At 38.7% G+C, this 24185-nt stretch overlaps 1 protein-coding gene across 1 annotated transcript; it reads left to right on the forward strand.

The window, feature by feature from the left end:
* Positions 1 to 4145: 4145 nt before the first annotated feature.
* On the forward strand, positions 4146 to 24185 carry LOC126144029 (protein C10). Its single transcript, XM_049915465.1, has 3 exons — positions 4146 to 4545; positions 4668 to 4844; positions 23763 to 24185. The coding sequence occupies exons 1-3, from the start codon at positions 4479 to 4481 to the stop codon at positions 23885 to 23887; spliced, it is 369 nt and encodes a 122-aa protein (XP_049771422.1). The 5' UTR covers positions 4146 to 4478; the 3' UTR covers positions 23888 to 24185.

Below are 24185 nucleotides of genomic sequence, written 5' to 3' on the forward strand. Positions count from 1 at the left end.
CAATGCAGTACTGCTAACACAAAAAACTATTTAAACCAAAAACGTTCGTGAAATCAGTGTTTCAACATACAGAAACAAAGTTATTTGTTGAGCCAAAGACAGTGATATCTCTTGTATAATAAATCGCAATACAGTGAATGATAGAAATCTAATTTTCTCAGTCATTATCGCACAAAAGGATGCTTAATTCCATCTATGTGTGATGTAAACAGAAACTTCATTTGTGCAAAAAGATACGAAAATTATGCTCAGAATGAAAGAAATCATCTCAAGCGACCAGTTGGATGTAAAACACATACTACCGGAAGTAAATTAGAACAATAAAACTATAGATGTTGTCTTCTATGCCGATAGTAACGGAAGAGGCTTAGCCAAAACACTACAATATAGGAAAAGATTCATAGCTACAGGTTTCATCAAACCAGGGGCCTTTATGAAAGAAATTTTAAAAGACTGTAAATATAGTAATCAACCATTGCAAAATGAATGCATAATTATATTATGTGGTGCAAACGACATATACAAAAACGAGCTTCCTGAAGCTACCCGAACACCAAAGATTATCTTAACCAGAATGAAATATCAGAAAGTTACTGTAACAGACTTTGCTCACAGGCATGATCTAACGGAATGGTCTTGTGTAAACAAGGAAATCCAGGAAGCGAACGTGATTTACCAAAAAATCTGCAGATCGGTGGATAATGTTTTCTTTCTTGATACAATTGATTTGAAAAGAATGTGCTTCACAAAAAATGGAATCAGCTTAAACAAGTAAGGCAAATACTATTTATGTAAAAAAATATGGTGATTTAATGAACACTATTTACATAGACAGTGGAAGATACGATCCAATTCCACTGAAGACAAGAGAACACTCAGACAGAAGAGGTTGCACTCAAGGATATAGATAGCAACTGTCTATTGAAGATAAGCCTGCCCTCATACATGCAGATGCCACAGTAGCAACAGTTGCAAATGAAGCAGATTTGATGACATTGGCAAAAGATGAACCAGTGTCAGCATCAACAACTATAACAGCAGTAACATCAAGGACTGTAAAATCAGCAGCAACAGAAGATCCACGATACAGAGTAATGGACAAATGGAGAACAACAATGGTGATGGTAGGAGCATCATTACCACAAGCAGGGCAGGAATCAACAGCAGCAGTAGCAGAACTGTGGAAGAACTAGTGTGAATCAGTGTGAGTAAAAGGAGGACAATGCCTCCTTCCTATCTAAATGATTTTTTAGTATAAGGAAGGAAGGAAGAAGAAGGGCCCAAGATAAGTAACTTGAAATATTTAACAGTATTTTAATAGAATATACAATCAATAAGAAACAAAGTGTAACAATTAGAAACTGAGCTGGAAGCCACAGACAGCTTGGTTGTCTGCATTACTGAACACTGTTGTAAAGGAACTGAAACTGAATACACAGTTTTACCCACTTATGAATTAGCTTGTTTCTATAGCAGAACATTAAAGACACGTGGTGGTCTATGTATGAGGACTCCAATTCATAGTTAGAAGTGATAAGCTTTCTTTGACTCTAGAAAAACATTTCGAACTCTCAGTAGTAGAGTTAAAAGACCAAAATACGCTTAAAAACGGTTTATATTGTGTTTATGTAGGTCTCCTAATGGTGATGTGAAAACTTTTTTCACTAAATTAATACAAGTGCTTTACAAGATATGTAATTCTACAGGATATATTGTTATTTGTGGAGATTTATATGCCAATATGATGAAAGCAGATTATGTCAGCCTCAGATTCCTGGTTATCCTGTACAGCTATGGTACCTCAAAACGGGTAACAAATGCCACAGGAATAACCAGCCATTCATCAAACATAAATGTTGCGAGGTAGCTGTCAAAATTCTTGGGTTATCAGACCATTTTGGTCAAATTGCAGAATTCAAAACACCTACAAAAAAACCAAAAGTGCTTAGCTACAGAAGAACATTTTCAAAATAAAAAAAGTGTGAATTTGCAATGCAGATGACCAGTCAGGCATGGTCAGAGGAATATGCAGGAACACATGTGAATGAAAAATTTAACAAGTTCATGAACATATCAAAATTAAAATTTAAGGAATTATGTTGGGGAATGTAGTAGAAAGAACTGGGTAACGAAAGGTATCAGGAAACCTGAAACTCTAAAATGTCTCATTTCTGTTAAAGAAAATGAGAGTGACCCAGACTTCTTAATGTTCTTTCTCAGATACAAAATAGTGTACAGCAAACAGTTGTATGAAGCAAAAAGAATCCAAAATGATAAGACTATCCAGAACTCCAAACATAAAAGCAAAGATATTTGGAATATAGTAAAACAAGGAATTTGTAACACGAAGTCAAAGCAGATAGGCACAAAAATTAAAAATAAAGATAGTTTAATAGATAACCCTCAGGACCTGGCCAACTTTGTGAACAACCACTTTAGCAATACAGCAACCAAACTGAAAGAAAATATTCCAAAAATACTACATAAAGCTACAAATAAGTATGTACCTGACACAATGATGCCGCTACCCACCACTGGCAAGAAATCAGTAGGATTGTACATACGTTTAAGAGCAAAATGTCCACAGGACTAGATAAAGTTCCAATGTGTCTACAAAAAGAATGCATAGCAGTATAAAAGTATCCCTGACAGACATTTTAAATGAGTCATTCTCATCATGTTGCTTACCTGATAATTTAAAGCAGGCCAAAGTTCATCCTATACATAAAAAACGGTGATGCAGAAAATGCAGAGAATTACAGAGCAGTTTCATTACTGTCTTCCTTTCCAAAAATAATAGAAATTGTTATAAAAACAGACTAATGGGTTATTTAAATAAATAACAACTTCTGTGCAAAGAACTATTTGGTTTCAGATCTGGAAAAGGAACGTAAGCTGCTATAGCAACATTTACAAAAGTAGTTTTAGAAGCCCTAGAGGAGAATAAGTAACAGACAGTTTCACAGATCTCAGTTAAGCATTTGACACAGTCGTATTATTGGAGGAGTGTTATAATTCATTTCTCTTGTTTGAAGCAGGCTCTTCTGCTTTATATAATGCAGTGATAAAATGTGTATATGTATATTTCTGTTATGGATTTCTTATTTATACCCTGTTTTTTTTTCATTTTCTTATGTACCTCTATTATAAATAATGCATGTACATATGTGTAAGACGATGTGTATACAAAGAAATTTGTCATTGAATGAATGAATAAGTAAACATATAAATAAATGCGAACAAAACAATGTCCTCCTACATATAGGGACATATATGGTAAACATATTGTTGCAGAGATGATAAAACTATTGGAGAATTAAAATATTCAGACAGTATAGTCTATGGAAAATAGCTAGTTGCAGAGAAAAGAGTTTTAAGTCACTATCATTCAGTCACTATGTGATCAAATGAATATTTACACAAATATTTGAAGCTCTTGCATTAAAAAAAAAATTATCTTTTCTGTGACTGCAAACGACCTTCATATAGTGTAAGAAAAACTCAGTAGCACAAATATGAAAGTAAGAATGAAAATTAACTGTAGTAAAATGTTAGACTGTGGTAGTGCGGTAAGATCAAAGACTTAGAAGGAAAACAGTAACATACTGAAAGAGTTCACAAATTTATGAAGGTACCAGTACAGTAGTTTTGTGTATTCTGTATACTTTTGTGAGCAACTATTCGAAAACCCGCTGAAGATTCCAACTGCTGATATTTTATCATTAAAAAATTTATCCAATCATTAAGTGCATAAATAGCTGTCTGAGTGAAGCAGCCCTTTTCGAATTTCAATGTTACAAATATGTCTTTTTTTTCTTCATTTTCTGTTTGATGTCCTTACACAGTGTTCTTTAAGTTTAATTGGAAACCACTGGGCTATAATAATAACAACTGGTTTGCTAGTCGATAGAATTCTGGCGCTTTATCCATTTTCATTGATCAGATTTACAAATCTGATATGATTGCTCTGCGTCTCTAAGCCTTTGAGGAGTTTTGAACTTTCTTTTGATTGTACCCAAAGAAGTAGTCATCGATGGAAAATTTTATGAATATAATTCCTCGGTTTATGTTAAAAGTGCAACTGCTTTTCGTATTTGAAAGCATTGCCATCGCTAGGGACTGCAACAAACATTGTGTGTAAAATCTTTGACATTCCCAAAAAGGGTGTTGCTTGTCATTTAGTGCTCTATGAAAATAAAAGACGTATGATGTGCGTCGAATTTAGAAATGTCAACGAGAGTGTTATGGTTGTCAGTATATAGGTTTGATAGTTTTGTATGTATATTCGGGCAGACCTGTGAAGTCAAGAGGTGTGTTTGTTTGTAATGTGACACTGTGACGTATGTGTTTTTTAATCCGCGACATTCGATAGATTTGTAATTGCGTCGCCCACGAAGTCTGCTGGATGGACTAAATAGAATATTGTGTTTCCACGTCAATAACACGAGGAAAGCCTCAGCAAGTATTTTGCGGCGTGTATGGAAATAATAATGGCTAGTGCTCCGATAACTAACTCCTTTCAGTTCACAGCGGAGAAAGCCAGAGGTAAGTTGGTTAAATTGTGTAATTTTCCACATGCAGCTAAATATTGGCACTTTCCTTGCCCTAAAACATTTATTAATTACTAAAGGTACATGCATATATCGATCATGCTTTCCTTACCACAGTTGCACTGTCGAATGTCTTGGAAGCACTAGATTCTCCTGAAAATTCCGTTAAACTTGGAGAAGCGAAAGATAATGCCGGAAACGATATGTTAAAAATGATGCAGTATGTCTTCCCCATTGTATTGCAAATACAGATGGATGTAATAAAAAATTATGGATTTCAGGAAGGTAGAGAAGGTAAGTTTGTCATTCATTGATACGTAATATTTTGTACATCCAATCACGAACAGGAACGTTTGATATTGTGCAGTTATTTAGTGTTCATACTAATATAACTATCTTTAACAATGTTCTGCTGTTCATGCTTTAAAATATTGTCATGAATGTAGCTGGTATGTCACCTGTATTGAGAAACAGTATTGACCTCACTGACACTGAAGGGTAAGAAATTGATATGACATTAGGTTTGGCAGCTGTAGTCTATTTCTGCTCTCCCTACATGTTTATGAACTTCCACACTCTGTTATAGCAATGGTCTATGTTATCAACAAATTGAAACCTTTCAGCCTGCTTCAGAGACAGTTATTTACCATAATACTGCTGACGAGGATATGAGACCCATGAATCTAGATCATATATTAGAGTAAATAGCAATACTTGGTTCTAATTTAATACATTATGAAAGTCGCACACCTTGTCTGCATCTAGTTTTTGTATACAAAAATATACTGAAAGTGTATATTGTTTGCAGTACAAATTTTGTAACGGTATGACGCAAGCTCTTTATTTTAGAAAATGCATTTGCCTTTGGTCCATTTACAACATGTGTTGATACAAAAATCCAGTCTTGTCTATTGCAAAACTGCTTATATTCTTTGTGGGATACTGTTCTCAAGGTTGAAATGTGGATGATATCAGTCTTCCTTACTTGTACACAGCTGCCTTGTGTAGGGTTAGCCAGAGTGGATGGCATATGCTTGTTATTCCACTTGAACCATCATTTGGTTATACCAAGGTTGGTTAAAGATGAAGTGCTGTGTTCTTTTACCCATGAAGCATGGGCATGGAAGAGTGGAAGTTGAATTATTCTGTCTAGGTACTGATTAATATACAAATTGCTGTGGAAATATTGTAGAATACTATAAAACTTGTCAGTTAGCACCATCAGTGCTGTCAACTCCTCTGACAACTGTGGTATTCAGTCCCATGTATTTTATCTGTCGAAGTTTTGGGAATCCTTCAGAAATACGGAAGTTTTTGGGTGTTGTGTGTCCTTGGTATCAGTATCTTCAGATACATTAGAAACTTGGAAATATGGGACCACATTTGAAAACGGGGATTCATTGGAATGACAAAACGTATTTTTTTTTTTAAAAAAGTGTCATAATGTGGTCACCAACTATCAGTTAAATCATGATCTTGCATCCTAACCTCTTCCTTAAGCTATGCTAGGTGTCAGTCTGTTACCACAACCTCCATTAGGGGGAAAAAAAAGCCTTGGTGATATTGCTGATCAAAGCACAAAGCAGAATGGCAGCATTGTGATCTTTCATACAGTGAAAAAGTTGGATAGTTTATCTTGGCATTGCTCAGCATATAGTTTTCCAACCATGAAAGAAATGGTGTTTGTCTCTCCCAAATGATTCTGGCCCAGAAACATACTATATGTAGGTCCTGGCTAAACAGTTGGGATCACGTGCTTGGGAGACACTTGATTGCCAGAATTTCTTCATGTTCTCAAACATGGTGAGCACCAAATAAATCTGCCTCTCAGTAAAGAGTGATGCACTATTACCCTGCAGTCTCCTAAAATGCTATAATGTTCATATATACTTAGCATCGCAGTGAGATGAAATAAAATGTAGTCTTCACCATGTACGTATGGAATTCACATTGGCTGCTTCATTGATTCCGTTACTTGTAATGGTACAATTTCCCAATGAGAGTTCGTCATATGTCTGTGTTCCTTTGGCATATATGTTCCTGTGAGCTGCACTGCATAGACAGCAGTTACTAACAGTTGCTACTGTGTATTGATAAGAAGTTGACATTGTGACCCTTGTTGAAGTTTTAATGCACAAGTAAGAAAACAGTATAAACACTGACATCCTAATACATTGACTAGCTTCAATAATGTGTACTTTCTTACTGTTGGCTATACTATCTTGTCCAGTAATACAAGAGTGTACTGGGAAATCATTTCTAGACATATCCTGGTCTGAGTACACTGCTGCAAAAAATCTCTCCATTTTATGCAACAGTTGATGTTAATGCCTCATTACCTGTACTCAGTATACAAGTGTGGTGACAAAATAATTTTGTCCAGTGTAAAACTCCATCCTAAATCCTAGCCAATGACGGAATATTATACTCAGGTTGGTTGTATTGTAGTCAGTCTCCCACATCGCATATCATGTGCCTTTCTCAGAGATGGTGTTCATTTGTCTGTCTTGTTGAGTAGGTTTCCAGTTAGTGTCTATCTCTACTCTGCAAGCCATTGTAGTATGCATAGAGGAGGGTATATTATTGACTTTTTGTTCTAGTCAGTTTGGGTATTCAGCAAGAAAAAATGAGTCTGCATGCCTCTGTACATTCCCCAATCTCTTATGTTATTTACCTAATCCTATAATGGGAGCTACACAGTGGTGGCAGCAAAATTTTCTGACAAGCTACTTGGAATTTTTACTGGTTTCATTAGTCGGCTGTAGAAAAGATACGAGGAAATCTATACTGCCAGCCAGGCGAAGTCACTGAGGATGCTGGAGCAACTGCAGGAATGTGCTGTTCTGGAGCTCTGCACTTGTCACTCCTTGATTGCCAACAAAATGAATTTTCTGGGCCATGTGGGTGCATAAAGCATATTAAAGTTTCCTTCTCCTCAGAGGAAGTCCCACACACATTTTCAATCACCCCACTCTGTTTCATAAATGTTGCAACGTATTATCGTGGCTGGAGTAAGATGTTAATACACACTCAAGTTCAGGAAAAACGGAACACCTTGACTGACTCGAGATTTGGTGTACACATTCACAGGACATGTACATTAGTATGTTATGAAGAAATGATTAGCATTTCAGTCATCTCAGTTAGCATATGTTCTGTTGCCTAGTAGGCACAGGGTCCTCCATGGGCCCTACTAACTTGTTCCATGCTGCATTCACCTGGTTCCAAGGTTCACTTGTGGTTGTTGACATCTGTCTTTTCAACATATCCCATGCCTTTTCATCACACTTGTTACAGTGCCCTGGACACTCACCAACGGTGATTTGTGGTTGTACCCAGTGTCACCTCACACCATAAGGCCTAGAGTTGGCACTGTATGTCTTGTGTGAATTCAGTAACTGTGATGCTGCTCCCCTGTCTGCGGCAAACCAAAATGTGGCCGTCATTTTCAAGCGAGCAACCTCGGTGGAGAAGTGGAGGAAGCGTATGTAACCCCTGCCATCTTAAAGGACTACGGGCTGTCATCCCCTGATAGTGTACAATGTGTTCATTGTTCCAGTGTTGTGCCAGAGCTGGGGAGGACACAGATTTGTCCCACAGTGACATTCGGACGAGATGTTGATCTTCTCGGGGGTGGTCTGGGTGGTGCAGCCTGACCCCCAACTCGTCATGTTGTACACCCGTCTGAGAACTGTTCTGCACACACCTGTTGCGTTGCTGAAACATTTAGAACCACACAGGTGGCAGTATCCTGGATGGATGCATCTCATTCTTTCATGCCAATAATGTGCCCTCTTTCAAACCCACTGATTTAATGGCACAGTTTTTGCATACATCTGTGAGGCATCCTGCACGTCTCGCCAATTCACACTGATCCATTACCTTTGGTTTGTGCTTACAATGACAGCCGTAGGCATATTTTTCCAGTAGGTGGTGTTGCACCATGATATCGAGGTTGACCTTGAACCTGCAGGCTGACCTGGTTCAAATGCTAATAATTTCTGCAGAACATACTAACATGAATCTCTAGTGAATATGAATACCCTATCTCAAGTCATTCAAGGTGCTCTGTTTTTTTCTGAATGTGAGTGTATTCCCTTCACTGTTGTCAATAATTTTAGCCAGAAATGATGCATCAAATGGAAGTGAATTGTTGTCCCATCAATTAATTGCCTGTAGTTCCTGCTTTAGTGTGGCCATGTAAAAACCACTCTTCCTGTAACACATTTTTCTTTCATCCAGTTTCTCCTTTACTGATGAAAGTTAATTTAATGGAACTGATGCTCTCAGTGACAAAGCAAATTGGATCAAACTTCCGGTTTGGACAATATGCTGCATAATAGAGGGAAACATTCCACGTGGGAAAAATATATCTTAAAACAAAGATGATGTAACTTACCAAACGAAAGTGTTGGTATGTTGATAGAATAACAAACACACACTCTCACACGAAATTCAGGCTTTTGCAACTCACGGTTCCTTCATCAGGAAAGAAGGAAGGCGAGGGAAAGACGAAAGGATGTGGGTTTTAAGGGAGAGGGTAAGGAGTCATTCCAATACCGGGAGCGGAAAGACTTACCTTGGGGGGGAAAAGGGACAGGTATACACACGCACACACGCACATATCCGTCCGCACATATACAGACAAAGGCAGACATATCATGTATATGTGCAGATGTGTGTGTGTGTGTGTGTGTGTAATAGAGGGAAACATTCCACGTGGGAAAAATATATCTAAAAACAAAGATGATGTGACTTACCAAACGAAAGTGCTGGCACGTCGATAGCCACACAAACAAACACAAATATACACACAAAATTCTAGCTTTCGCAACCAACAGTTGCCTCGTCAGGAAAGAGGGAAGGAGAGGGAAAGACGAAAGGATTTGGGTTTTAAGGGAGAGGGTAAGGAGTCATTCCAATCCCGGGAGCGGAAAGACTTACCTTAGGGGGGAAAAAGGACGGGTATACACGCGCGTGTGCCCCCCCCCCCCACCCCCCCCCCCCCCCACACACACAAACAGACATATACAAGGATCTCTGCCCAAACTCTTTGCCTCTGTATATGTCTGCTTGTGTCTGTATATGTGTGGATGGATGTGCGTGTGTGTGTGTGTGTGTGTGTGTGTGTGTGTGTGTGTGTGTGTGTGTGAGAGAGAAAGTGCTGAAACTTCCTGGCAGATTAAAACTGTGTGCCGGACCGAGACTCGAACTCGGGATCTTTGCCTTCCGCGGGCAAGTGCTCTTTGTTTCAGGATTGCTAGTTCTGCAAGGTTCGCAGGAGAGCTTCTGTAAAGTTTGGAAGGTAGGAGACAAGGTACTGGCAGAAGTAAAGCTGTGAGGACGGGGCGTGAGTTGTGCTTGGGTAGCTCAGTTAGTAGAGCACTTGCCCGCGAAAGGCAAAGGTCCCGAGTTCGAGTCTCGGTCCGGCACACAGTTTTAATCTGCCAGGAATTTTCATATCAGCGCACACTCCACTGCAGAGTGAAAATCTCATTCGAGAAAGTGCTGGTTGATAGACACAATAAAAAACACACACACAAATTTAAAGCTTTCGCAGCCCAAGGTTGCTTCATCAGGAAAGAGGAAAGGAGATGGAAAGATGAAAGGATGTGGGTTTTAAGGCAGACACACAGTGGAAATATCTTATCTGAGACTCCTGAGGAAAAGGATGTTTTTATAAGCTTCATGCACCCAAATCGCCCAGGAAATTAATTTTATGGGCCATCAAGGAGTGACAAGTGCTGGATTCCAGAACAGCATGTTATTACAGTTACTCCAGCACCCTGAGTGACATTGTCTGGCTGGCATTATAGTTTTCCTGATGGCATTCTATACCAAATTAATGAAACCTGTAAAACATTCTAGCTGCTTGAAGACTCTTCAAGCATTGCCCTCTGACACTTCAAGAAAAGTAAAAAACAGGCATGGGATCCTGTCTAAAGAAACCCATATCAGGCTTGGGAACCTATTGTAAAGAAACCCACTAGTGGCTCCTGTGGCTCAGCTACTGGATGTGGTGCCTATGGCAATGGGAATGCTGGTTTTCTCACTTCAAAAGAAATCAGCAGTGCTTAAGCCACTGTGGACCATGGTAACACATTTGCACAATTTTTTGTCGGTTCACATAAGCCACGAACTATACAAACTCAAAGTATACTGTACTTTAAACTGGAATGTCAGTACCATTCCAGGATAAAAAGACATACTGAAAATTCTGTACAACATCAATTCTTTCCAAAGAAACATCAGGCAGAATTTTATGAACTTCCCCAGAATTAACAAAATGTAATGATGGTGTAAAACTTGAAGGCAGTTTATATATTGTATGGTGTAGCTGTTGTGCAACAGTTTTACTACCATGTCCACTGCCTTGGTAATGCACAGTTAAATTCTGGAGTTTATAACTTGTTTGTTTCTGTAGTTATCATAGCAGAGAAACAGGCTGAAATTTGTTGTCAGCATTTTTACCAAAAGACGTGCTCCCTCCTGCCCCTAAGTTTGGACTCGATCTCACTTGCTAGTCATCAAGGCTTTCGATATTACTTTCCACAGAGGGTACTAAACAATTGTAGGACATAATAAAATACGTCAGATTTGAGTACCATCAGAACAGGGGTGTATTTTAAATGTATCTCCACCTTGTCTTTTTTTTAGGGCCTTCACTACACACATTACAAAAGCAAATCAAGTTTTTTAGGTGGTTTGGAACATGATCTTTCTAATGAAAACCTTCAAAAAGAAATTCAAAGATTTCTTTTAATAAAAGTGGTCTCAAAGCAACCTTTTTTTGGTCTTTTTACAAAAATTGTCAACTTTGCCTTCAGTTTGTAAACTATTGGAAAGCGGTAGGAGAATGAAATTTTATCTTCTACAGCCTTGTCTTGATAATTTATTATGTTTCAGGTTTACCCTGAAATTAGTTGCGGAAACATAAAAAGACATAAACCTAACATTACACATCCCCCTCCTTCCCGAAAGCATCTATTTTTTTGGACAAATTTGCTTCACATTATCCATATGAAAACTGTCTTTATCATATCATTTAAGAGAGTGCAAAAACTTGTACAAGATGGCATAATTTTGTTTCATTCAAGAAAACATTGCAAGAAATATTGTGTCTGAAAATTGTGAAAGGCTCAGTAGTGAATTTAGATAGTTGCGCTTAGGGATCCAAAAAATGACTGTATCTCTAGAAGTATTATATTGGGTAAAGTAAATCTTTGCCTATGTTCAGTGGAAGCATGTGCGAATGTTCACACAAAGTTTCAGCAAAATCAGTGATGGTCACCTGGGACCTTCACCAAGAGAGACATGTTCTGACCCTAGCAACACATCTCTGAATTCATTCAATATCTATCGCCAGTCCTACTTGATAAGAACTCCTAACACAGGAATAATATTCCAGAACTGTTGGTTTTGCATGTAATTTCCTTTATAGTATCCCCGCAATAAACCTTTCATTTGACTTCCTTAATACTGATTTTAAGTGATCATCTTATTTGATATCACTTGTCAGTAATACATCTAAAGACAACCAATCTTCCTTTATTACTGATTGAAATTTTATGTCCAATTTACATACTTGATTGTGAAATATATATAAAATCAATAGGTATTTACAAATGAGTAACCCAGATGCAAAAGCCGCTAACTGCTTGATAAGTGAAACTGAGATAATTGCGAAAAACTCATCCCAGCCAAGCTATTAAAGTTAAAGATTTCATTTCTTTTTTAAAAGTAAGTAAAAAACTGATTAATTACTCAGTATTAAAGGCTCAAATCGAAAATGATTATGTTTCAAAAATCAAACAATCGAAAATCCAGGATGGAATGTAACAATACGAGAGAAGGAAAGTTGCTTCTCACCATATAGTGGAGATGCTGAGCCGTGATAGGCACAATAAAAAGATTCACACAGTCATAGCTTTCGGCCATTAAGGCCTTCGTCAGCAGTACACACACACACACACACACACACACACACACACACACACACACACACACCTGCAGTTTCAGAGAGCTGAAACTACACTGCGAGCAGCATCACCAGTGCATGCTGGGAGTGGCGATGGTGTGTTTAAGGAGGAGGCAGGGGTGGGGAGGGGGAGGGATAGTATGGTGGGAGTGGCAGACAGTGAAGTGTTGCAGATTAGACGGAGGGCAGGAGAGAAGGTGTGGAGGGGGTAAGTAGCGGAAAGGAGAGAAATAAAAATAAATTAAAAGACAGGATGTGGCGGTGAAATGACGGCTGTGCAGTGCTGGAATGGGAACAGGGAGGGGGTTTGGATGGGTGAGGACAGTGACTAACAAAGATTGAGGTCAGGAGGGTTACGGGAAAGTAGGATGTATTGCAGGGAAAGTTCCCAACTGCGCAATTCAGAAAAGCTGGTGTTGGTGGGAAGGATCCATATGGCACAGGCTGTGAAGCATTCATTGAGATGAGGGGTATCATGTTTGGCAGCTTGTTTGCTTACAGGGTGGTCCACTTGTTTTTTGGCCACAGTTTGTTGGTGGCCGTTCATGTGGACACACAGCTTTGTTGTCATGCCTTCATAGAATGCAGCACAGTGGTTGCAGCTTAGCTTGTAGATCACATAACTGGTTTTACAAGTAGCCCTGCCTTTGATGTGATAGGTAATGTTAGTGACCGGAGTAGGTGGTGGTAGGAGGATGTATGGGACAGGTCTTGCATCTAGGTCTATTACAGGCGTATGAGCCATGAGGTAAGGGATTGGGAGCAGGGGTTGTGTAAGGATGGACGAGTATATTGTGTAGGTTCAGTGGACGGCAGAATACCACGGTAGGAGGGGTGGGAAGGATGGTGGGTGGGACATTTCTCATTTCAGGGCACAACGAGAGGTAATCGAAACCCTGGCAGAGAATGTAATTCAGTTGCTCCAGTCCCGGATGGTACTGAGTTAAGACAGGAATGCTCCTCTGTGGCCAGATTGTGGGACTTTGGGAGGTGATGGGAGACTGGAAAGATAAGGCATGGGAGATTTGTTTTTGTACAAGAATGGGAGGATAATTACGCTCAGTGAAGGCTTCAGTGAGACCCTCGGTGTATTTAGAGAGCGACTGCTCGTCACTGCAGGTGCGACGCCCATGGGTAGCTAGGCTGTACGGAAGCGACTTCTTGGTATGGAATGTGTGGCAGCTGTTGAAGTGGAGGTATTGCTGGTGGTTTGTAGGTTTGATATGGACGGAGGTACTGATGTAGCCATCTCTGAGGTGGAGGTCAACATCTAGGAAGGTGGCTTGTTGGGTGGAGTAGGACCAGGTGAAGCAAATGGGGGAGAAGTTGTTGAGGTTCTGGAGGAATGCGAATAAGGTGACCTCACCTTCAATCCAGATAGCAAAGATGTCATCAATGAACATGAACCAGGTGAGGGGTTTAGGATTCTGGGTTTTTAGGAAGGATTCCTCTAGATGGCCCATGAACAGGTTAGCATAGGATGGTGCCATGCTGGTGTCCATAACCGTATCGTGGATTTGTTTGTAGGTAATGCCTTCGAAGGAGAAGTAATTGTGGGTGAGGATATAGTTGGTTGTGGAGGCTAGGAAGGAGGTTGTTGGTTTGGAATCCATAGGGTGTCTGGAAAGGTAGTGTTCGATAGCAGTAAGGCCTTGGGCATTAGGAATGTTAGTGTACGTGGAGGTGGCATCAACAGTGAAGAGCAGGGCACCGTGTGGTAAAGGGAAAGGAACTGTGGAGAGTCGGTCAAGGAAATGGTTGGTATCTTTTATATAGGAGGATAGGTTCTGGGTAATAGGTTGAAGATGGGAATCTTTTTATTGTGCCTATCGTGACTCTGCATCTCCGCTAAATGATTATGTCTTATACATTAAGTGAAATATTGACCTAATGGTTTTTGCACCATATTTATGTAATAAGCAGGTTTTGCAAATGTTTCAGTCCAATTACGAAACAACATTTGGTTGCAAAACCAGCTATTTGGTGATACGTTAGGACTGACAGAAGGATGGAATGTAATTATTGTGGATGTAAACAATACATTTCATTTCAAAGGGAAATCTGAAGGTTCTTCAAAATCGGCATATAAAATACAAAGGTGATATTATTTTACTGGAAAAAACTGATTTATTTAACATCAAAAAGAGAACAGAAATGAATGTTTACCATAAAGTTTTTTTTTTTTTTTTTTTTTTTTTTTTTTTTTTTTTTTTTTTTTTTTTTTTTTACGCCATTGTACTTTTGATATCACAAGACATTGTAGAAAATATAATAAGCTCCAAAATTGTATCTTAATAAAACATTGATAAAATTTTAGAAAATGATAAAATTGGTGGAAAATTGCATCTTAGTTGAAACAATGACAAAAAGTTCTAGAAAATGAAATTGGCTGATAATTGCTTTTGAATGACACCGACCCTAACACTGTCGATCAACTCAAAATCGCTTCTGGCTTCTTCCTTGTTCTGAGAGTTGGCAGTGGCTGGAGTGACTCCAGGAGTGCCTTCATGCTAGTCTGACACTTCAATGTAGAATTTGAGTTTATCATTGGTCACGCAGTTTCCACCGAAATGTAGCTCCAAAAGCTGTATGATCTCTTCAAGTTTGGCTTTTGTAACTTCTTTGCTTGCTATGATTGATCTTGGGCCTTTTACCTTTGCTGAAATTTTTTCCCCTCTTCACGATGCTGTTCCCCTCACCAACTTCAGAATTGTAGAAGGGCTGACCATGAACTAGACAAATCTTTTTGCTTTCACTTTGAGAGAAAATGATTTTTTGGCTTCTTGACACTGGAAATGCCATCATAACATTGCTTTAATAATAATTTTCATGTTGTTATCTTTCTGTTCGTTTCCACTGAGCAGAACGCCACTTCCTTTTCTGGGAGGGACCATCGCCCTTGGCCCCATTCTGGACATTTAAACTGTTGTTACGTGTTTGATTTCTCGAAGATTTCATGTTATTTCAATTACTCTCACTTCCTTTGTACGATCTTCTGCATTTAAACTGTCCACAAAACCACTCATTTTCTTACAAACAGTCACGTAAATATGTCAACAAACATCCTGCTGACCAGCTGCCCGTACTGCAGTATATTTCGACAACTCGTCAGCAGTGAGAGCTTCACTGTTGCGTAAGTGTTCGCTACAGCTCAGCCAATGTATCTCTGGATAAGAAAAATATCCCACCCAATCCCAACAAACTAAAATATAATATAGATAGGTAAGTCTGATGTCAGTTGGCATGATTTGAATCCGGACATGGAATGGCGACCCCCATCCCTGTTGAACTTGGCGGGTTTTGCAAATGTTGGACATTAAATGGGATTTTGCATCTAAGTACGATTTTCGACAGCTGTTTTCAATCATTTACAGCAGGTTTTGCTCCCTGAAATCTATTCCATTGTGTAGGCAGTGAAAAAATCTGTGTCAGTGTACTCATCTCAAAATCAACCAAAAATGCATTTAGCAACTTTAGCATCTGGGCTACTCAAATATACTTTTTCCAAAGTTACCTTGGTTAGTAAGCAATGATGTGGCAAAATTTTTGAAGCCTTTCGAAAAATTGGGAAGACAGAGTATATCTATTCTCCTTCATCTTCTGTTTGTGAAATGATATGTATGGCCAAAGCAAACAAGGTATTTCCTGAATCAATGCAGGCTTTTTGAGATATGGGGATTGTCACAGTGTTTGAGAGTAGAATATGCTCTTGTATCTTGTAACAGATGGAGGTTAACAGTACTGGTCTGTAATTCTGAGTCCCTGATCTTTTACTCTTCTTATGAGTGTGGTTTGAAAAATTCTCAGAATCACCATGAGAGGTCAACACTATCGCAACGAGTTGTTAAAGTGTTATTCATCGGACTGTTGCATGTAGATATGTGCCACATCTGTGCTCTTGGAAGAGAGCTGTGGCGGTGATGCGGCTTTTTTGTTGTTCCCACATAGTGATTTGTGAAGATGGAAAAAATCGATATTTGAGCAGTGATTAAGTACTTCATAAAAAAAAGGTATGAAAGCAAAGAATGTTCATGCTGATTTCCAGAATACACTGGGGGATTCTGCTCCTTCATATTCAACTGTTGCCAAGTGGATAACTTGAATTTAAATTTGGTCGGCTGCACTGTGGTTGGCCAAGATGTGTCAGTATTCCAGAAATCATTGCAAAAGTGCACAAAATGGTCATGGAGGATCACCGATTGAAAGTGGGTGAAGTAGCTCATGCTTGCCAGATGTCATCTTAAAGGATATATCACATTTTAACTGAAGAATTAGAAATGAAAAAAATATCTGCAAGATGGGTGCCGCGACTCTTGACAATGCGTGCCTGCACACATGCCGTCGCCATGGCAAAATTACAGGAACTAAGGTATTAATTGTTGCCACACCCACCTTATTCACCTGATATGACTCCGTCAGACTACAATCTCTTCCCAAAACTGAAAATTTTTCTTGGTGGACAAAGATTTACTTCAAACGAAGAATTGATAGCCGGAGTTGACAACTATTTTGCAGGCCTAGAGGAAACTCGTTTTTGAGATGGGATCAAGGCACTGGAACATCTTGGACCAAGAGCATTAATCCATAAGGAGCCTGCATTGGGAAAACAAAAAAAGTTTCAGTCACTTCTTTTTTTCTATTCCTTTCCAAGAATTTCAAACCTCCCTCGTAAACAGGAATGGCCTCCATACTTCCCCAGTAGTGCAGTACTGCTGCATGAGAGGTTCTTAGCAGCTGTGAGCTAGGAAAGTAGCTAATTCTGCAGCGTGTAGTGTAAAAGCTAACTGGAATTATGTTAGGGTCTGGTGCCTTGTTTCTTTAAGCAGTCATAATTGTTTTTGAAAATTGAGGATACTAAAATTGTGGTCTCTCTCTCGTGAGTCTGTGCTGCAGTGTGACATTGGTATGGTAAACCCTAATTCATTAATTTAATATTTTTGCTCTCTGTCTGCCGTCTTAACCACAATATAGTTGATGGGAGGTTTGGACCCACTCATCAACTTTACATATGGCCACTATGATTTTTATGGTAGACCTTTTGCCAGGATCTTACTTTGAGAATAACTGAAGGCTTCATAAATAGTATTTCTTCTGGATAGAGTTGCTATTGACTTTCTCTCTGTTTCTCTCCAATCTCTTTTGTCCCATGAGTGTAGCAGTATGTTTTTGCAACATTTGCCATATGGTACAAGTAAACCAAAATGAGATTTCACTATCTTTTGTTACTTTGTTTGGCACATATTCATCTGGATTGGAGGTTTCAATTTGTCATTCAGTGTTCAATTTATTGTGACTGCCTGTAACAAATAGTAGCCTATATTTTCTGATGACATTTTTGCCTTTTTCAACTATTATTTGTGCTCCAGGTCTCAGTTGCATGCTGTCCTTCAGCGATCTATTTATAGTAAATTCTGGACCTGCTTGAGTCACATTTGCTGAATATGACAGTAGAGTGCTGTGACATGAAGAGTTGGGTCCTTGGCTAAACTGTCCTGATCATGATGATGTCCAAACGTCTCTGAAGCATGATCCTCAAGTTATGCTGTGTATTGATGAAATGGAATGGGTAGGGTAGGTGTTGAGGCAAAACAGCGATTAGTGGGTAACATCTGTGATACCTGCTGCATGTCCGTTATAGTAAACTTAGTCACATGCACGGGAATTTGTTTGGCTCAAAGCCAATTTCTCTAGTAGTTTGCTGAATCAGATATGGGATGTTCATTTAAAAAATTAGATCTACCAGTGGAATGTCCATGCAAGTGATAGGGATTAATACTCAACAAAGCAAAAAGATGTTGTGAACAATCTTTTGTCGTAGTGGGTGTAAGTAATGGGATTCAGTTGGGGATAGTATGTATTCAATATGGAGGGGTAGAGATGGGAATTTAGTTGTTCTCCTCTTAGTATTCAGAAACCCTTAGAAAATGCAGCCCATGTATGCAAATCTTTGCAGATATTTTAAAGTGGCACTATACTAGTTCATTCTGCAACTTCTATAAATGTGGATAAACGTCTTAAAGCCAAGGAGCTTGGTGAATACCCTGTGGTTATTGAGCTACATAAAATATTAAATAGTAGCTGTGTAGTAGTATCCTACAGAGACATAGTGCACTTATATCCAGTCAATTTACTGTCAGAATAGGCTGGTAACGGTGTGCAGGTAAATGGGTGATAGAAAGAATGAATATCAGTTTGGAGAAAACTGGAGCCATTATTTTTAATTTTTTGCTTTACCTTAACTTGTAAAGCCACTTAATATTCACTTGAATTTATGCTCATGTATGGGGGGGAGTCGTCCTAATGTTTAAAAACCCCCAAAGTGATGCAGATGTTGCTGAGACAAGTAATTTAATATAAGACACAAGAGACTGCTAATGTCCAGGAAACACACCAAAAGTGGATAGCAAGTGTTGAACGTGTGACATCACCATATAACCTACTTCACTCCATGTGCAGTGATTGGGCTTGTTGACCCTGCCCTCACCAGTAGCATACTGTGCTTTCTATCACCTTTTGTAAATGTGATCTGTTGTAAATGTAGAAATTAGAAAATTTTTGTCTTCACTTAAACCAAACAAAGGCTGTTGTTTTGTGTTTCCTTCCTTTTGTCACTTTTTTTGTTTATGGACTTTTTTAGTAAAGAACATGTAGGTTATTTACTGGTAGCAGTACAGTTTGGAAGCTTATGCTTATTTACTTGTGATGCTATACAACAGGTTTTTGTTGTGATACACTTTGCAACTAACCAGTGGAGACTGCGAGACTGGTAAATAAAATAATAAATCTTATCTCAGTACAAACACATAAATGTCTAAAAAATGAGCAGAAAAAAAAAACTGTCTGCCTGATGCAAGACTCGAACCGTGAGCCCTAGTGCTACGGTAGTGTAGGTAGGCCGGGAGCCACACCAGTGTGACTACTTGACTTGGGTTGGATGATCAGGTGTGATAAATCAATAGTCCCCAACACTGCACATGTGGTGAGATAAGTCATCTGGTGAAGTCATACGTTCAAGGTTTGCCATCCAGTTTCGAGGCATTTCCCGACATTTGTAGCTTTATATTAAATTAATTGTTTCAGCATCATGTATGTCAGTTTGGGATTTTTTAAACATTAACAAGAATTAACCTGTATGTGCAATGCTTTATGTGGTGGAAGTACATTCATACTAAAATTGCGTGCAAAACCAGTACTACTTGCAGGAAATGAGGCACGGAATGTCATGCCTTGGCAGGGAACACTCAGTGTTAAGCAAGCTCATTCGTTTTTAAGTTGCAGAGTAAAAAAAATCCAGAATTAAATGTGCATCATATGATGATGCTGAAATGCTATTAAATGCTACTCAGCTGCAACAATTGATTAGTGAACTCTGGATGCTGAGTGTGTGTGTGTGTGTGTGTGTGTGTGTGTTTTGAGGTTTAGCACCCGAAAACCTCAAACCACACACACACACACACACACACACACACACACACACACACACACAGCATCCAGAGTTCACTAATCATTTGTTGCACCATTGGAAACCAGTTTTAAAAGTCCATGCTTTTATGCAGATAATAGCAATTGAATTTCTACAGTTGCTCATGCAAATACTCAAGTGTCTCTCTCCAGTAACTACCAAGCCAGTTACACCCCTGCCCCCCTCCAGAAAAAAAGAGAGAAAAGATGACCAATAAGTGTGTCTCCTTATTGAAAGAAAGGCTACATCATTATCTTTCAAGGAGATGCATATTCAAAAATATCAGCTCACAGGTATTAGCTCATATTTCTCTAGCCCTTTCAGAGGAATCTGAGTAACTGCAGTTAACAGATCACGTGAATACTGAAGTTTGCCCGAGAGAACTAACTAGCGCCTTAATGAATGCCTTAAACATCAGAGCCATCTCATAGAGTCAGTAGGAAAATGAAACAAGGGGGGGGGGGGGGGGGGAGGGTGGAGCATCTTTAAGATTACTTTTATTAATTATTATTATTATTATTTTATTTTAACGGATACAGGGTTTTGTCGGAGGAACTAAGACTCTCAACACAAGAGGTGTTGCTTTGTTTTTGTGTCAGAGACTCATCTAAAAAGATTTTCATGCTGACAATGTGATGTAGAGCCCCATCACTATATGCTTCCAGATTAGAGCTTTATGCAGAGACAAAAAACAAATATTACAGATATTGGACAGATCTCACATTTCAGTGCTGGTGGCCATTCTGTTGTTGATCCCTTAATATGCTATCCACCTCATGAGGACATTGCTCAGTGAATAACTATCAATGGCTTCACCTCAAGTGACCCTTTCCTAATGTGGATATGACTAGCAGATCAAGTACTGCCCAAAAGGAGGTTGTCGGACTTGCAGTGTCAATTTCAAATTATAAACATGATATGTCTTTCTGCTGTTCCATCCACTCCAATGTCTTCAGGCCACTTGCGAGTACTTCTGATTGAGCAATGAGTGCTGTTATGTAGTCAGTGGCAGGTTATTGAGCAGTCTTCATCAACTGACATTGATTTACAAAGGAGAGCCTAAAGATATTACAGTTTGTGTTGCTGTAGTTCATAAATCTTTCCACAAAATTAGTCATAGTATGCAAGACCATCAGAAGGATTTTTGAGTGAGGTTGGAGGAACCTCTTAGAGGCAGTAGCCTGGAATTGAACCTGAGGGATGCAACCCATACTGTAGCATAACATTGTATATAGATAACTGCAACTGCCTGCCAGGCACCAGTTTCCTGTCTATACCGTAGCAACTGCTTCCAGTAGTGACCAACTCTACCAGCTGCACCTTCTCCAAGTGAGAGCAGGATTAGACATTGTCTGCATCTGATACCATCGAAATCCATTACAATATGTGGCACCTCGCAGCGGAAGCTGAGAACATCATCCATACCCTGTTGAACATAATGTGGGATGCAGAACAGTTCCCAAATTCATTATGCACTGTGGTCCAAATTGCTCCTGCTCAAACCAGGGAAGGGACTACATATACAATTAGTCTCCCTTTTTGGAGGTAAATGATTTGATGAGCTTCCTGGACTTATATGTGATTAAAAGCTGTCTTGGTCACCACATCTAATGGATCCAAAAATAGGCGCTCAATCTTAAACTGCCCTATTCACTGATCTCGGGGTACAGATAATATACATGCTCAGTTTTACAAAAGTATTGTGTTATCCCTGCTAGATCATGTGTGTCAAATGTATTGATCAGCAAGACCTCTGAATCTAAATATGATCGATGCTATCCAACATAAAGAGATCGAACTGGCAACATCTATATACAGAACCATCTCACTTGCCAACCCGTGTGCCAAGGCTGAAGAACTACCACTACACCTCTGGCAGCGATTCTTTGTTGTGTCGCTCGTAAGTCTCGCCCAGAGTGATCAGCATTCCATCCAGTAAATTTATCACCATTGTTAATGCATTTATTAAACTATCTATGAACAACAAAGCCATTTAATCCTTGCATCTTGTGAACATGCCAGCTTTCTCCGATGCTACAACCTAAACTACAAATGTTGGTAAATTTAACATGCTTTAGGAGGCGAATGTGGCGAGGAACTCTCCCATATCTTTAGCCTTGCTGCTATCTCTAAGTTGCTTGTGTCTTTTCTCTGATATTATCTTGTTCAAATTTGATTACAAAATTGTTAAAGATGTCTTCCATGATTTTGTCTCTGTGCCAATAATGATCTTCTGTCTTTAGTATTTCATGAAAAAAATAAGATCAATTATTGTTCGCTGTCACACATTGGATGCTTTTCTAAGTCACCTTCCTGTACTCTTTTCAGTGGCATGTTACCATCATTGTATTTTGTCTCTCACAATATTCTTTCACTTGATGCCAAGCTAGCTTAACCACATTACTATCACATGTGGCAGCTGAATGCCCAGTGCTAGCCAGTAGCTTGTTAAAATAACACGTCTCTCTTCTTGGGGTGTATCTGCATGTCATGCCAAGTTCCTCAAATAATCAAGCATTCATCTTTTAAGCAAACTTTTTTATGTTTGATTGTAGATATGTTTCTCATGATATGGAGCATTGTACACGACAAGAAAACATGTTTTCAGTGTAGCTATTCTGGGAATAACTTTCTTCCCACTTATCAAAATTAGCACAGTTTATCTGCCCATGGTGAATTAATTCAAACCTTTCAACAAAGCCTGAGAGTCCGCTAAAATGTACAACAATCACCATGTCTGCTTGTGATTCCTATACCATCACTATGTTTCCAACATTTTCTGTAAGTCAGGTTCAAATCAACTGAAGTCTCATTGAAATAAAATAGTGATCCACCATCACTAATTAATTTCCTTGCTTTCTGCAAATAGTGCTGCTTCCAGTTTACAGTATTTGTTTTGTCTTCTAATAGTAACTTTCATTACGTATACCATATTTCTTTAAAGCTGTCTTTCCATTGGAAGATAATTAATTCTATGAGAAAAGTCAGGAGTTTGACATATGCAGGAATGACATTGTCTCTCATAAAAATCCTCACTAATGTATTTGATTATATGGTTATTGAAATTGGTATGTTTATTGTGATATTTTGAATGTTTCCAATTTTTGCAAGAGTTGACAAGAAGCTGTTTCCTTCATTATAACAACTTAGCCTAATTTACTTTTTGTTTCTTGGACTGTTTTCTGAGAAGTGTTACAATAGTTTGCAAACCTGGTGGTTGGCTTTGTTAAAGTAACAAAACTATGTTGTTTTGTAGCTTCCTAGCACTTTGCAATGTGTTCATCTCTAACAATATGAACTGTCTTCCCATATACCATTTTTGAAAAAAATAATCACTTAAGACGGCATCATTGTAACACAGAGAGAAAAGTCACATTGTATTAGTATAAACCACAGTGTTTCAACACAGTAATGTTGCAAACTGCACACGAACAGTGAGATGTATGACAGTTGATGTTAGGACATTGTTACTTGTTTTGTACATTTACATGCAGCACTTTCCTGACTTTCATTAGAAAATAGCATGTCTGGGTAGAAACAAATAGAAATGAAAAGTTATAGTGAGTGGATGATATGCACTGCTATCAGCCAGTATCTTAACTGGTTAAAAAAGGATACTGACACCATACTTAACACATTTAGGATTGCATGTTTTTATACTTCACCATTTTAAAATTGTATTCTGTTCTCCCATTTGAGGATGAAAATTCGTTAACTTCGCTAATAATTCTGTCTATACATATGTGATATTAATTTCTTTCTTTCTTCTTAGGTATTGTGCAGTTTGTGCAGTTAATACGAACATTGGAGAAAGAGGATCCAGAAGTTGCTCATCTGCATGCACAGATTAGAGCCCATTACTTGCCTCCAGTGTCCATCAGCACTGAATCATCTTGAGAATGTCTCTTGGATTGTGAGGCAACTTTGCCAAAAAGGACATATTTGCAGTTTACACATTCCACTGAGTATTTGCTTTCCCCAAGTTTTGTGGAGAGTTTAGAACAATACAAAGTATTTTATAACTTGTTTACAGCACAGACTACCATGTGTTGAGTGCAGTTGTGCAATAATGTGAGATACATTGATTTCCCTTTATTGAGCAGATTATTTATTACTGACATACCAAGTTCATTTACAGCTTTGGTAGTGTTTTCTTGAATATTAATGGTTTCTAATAAAAATATAAAATCCTTAA

The sequence above is a fragment of the Schistocerca cancellata genome, chromosome 2, assembly GCF_023864275.1.
Source record: "Schistocerca cancellata isolate TAMUIC-IGC-003103 chromosome 2, iqSchCanc2.1, whole genome shotgun sequence".
In the NCBI taxonomy this organism is placed as follows: Eukaryota; Metazoa; Arthropoda; class Insecta; order Orthoptera; family Acrididae; genus Schistocerca; species Schistocerca cancellata.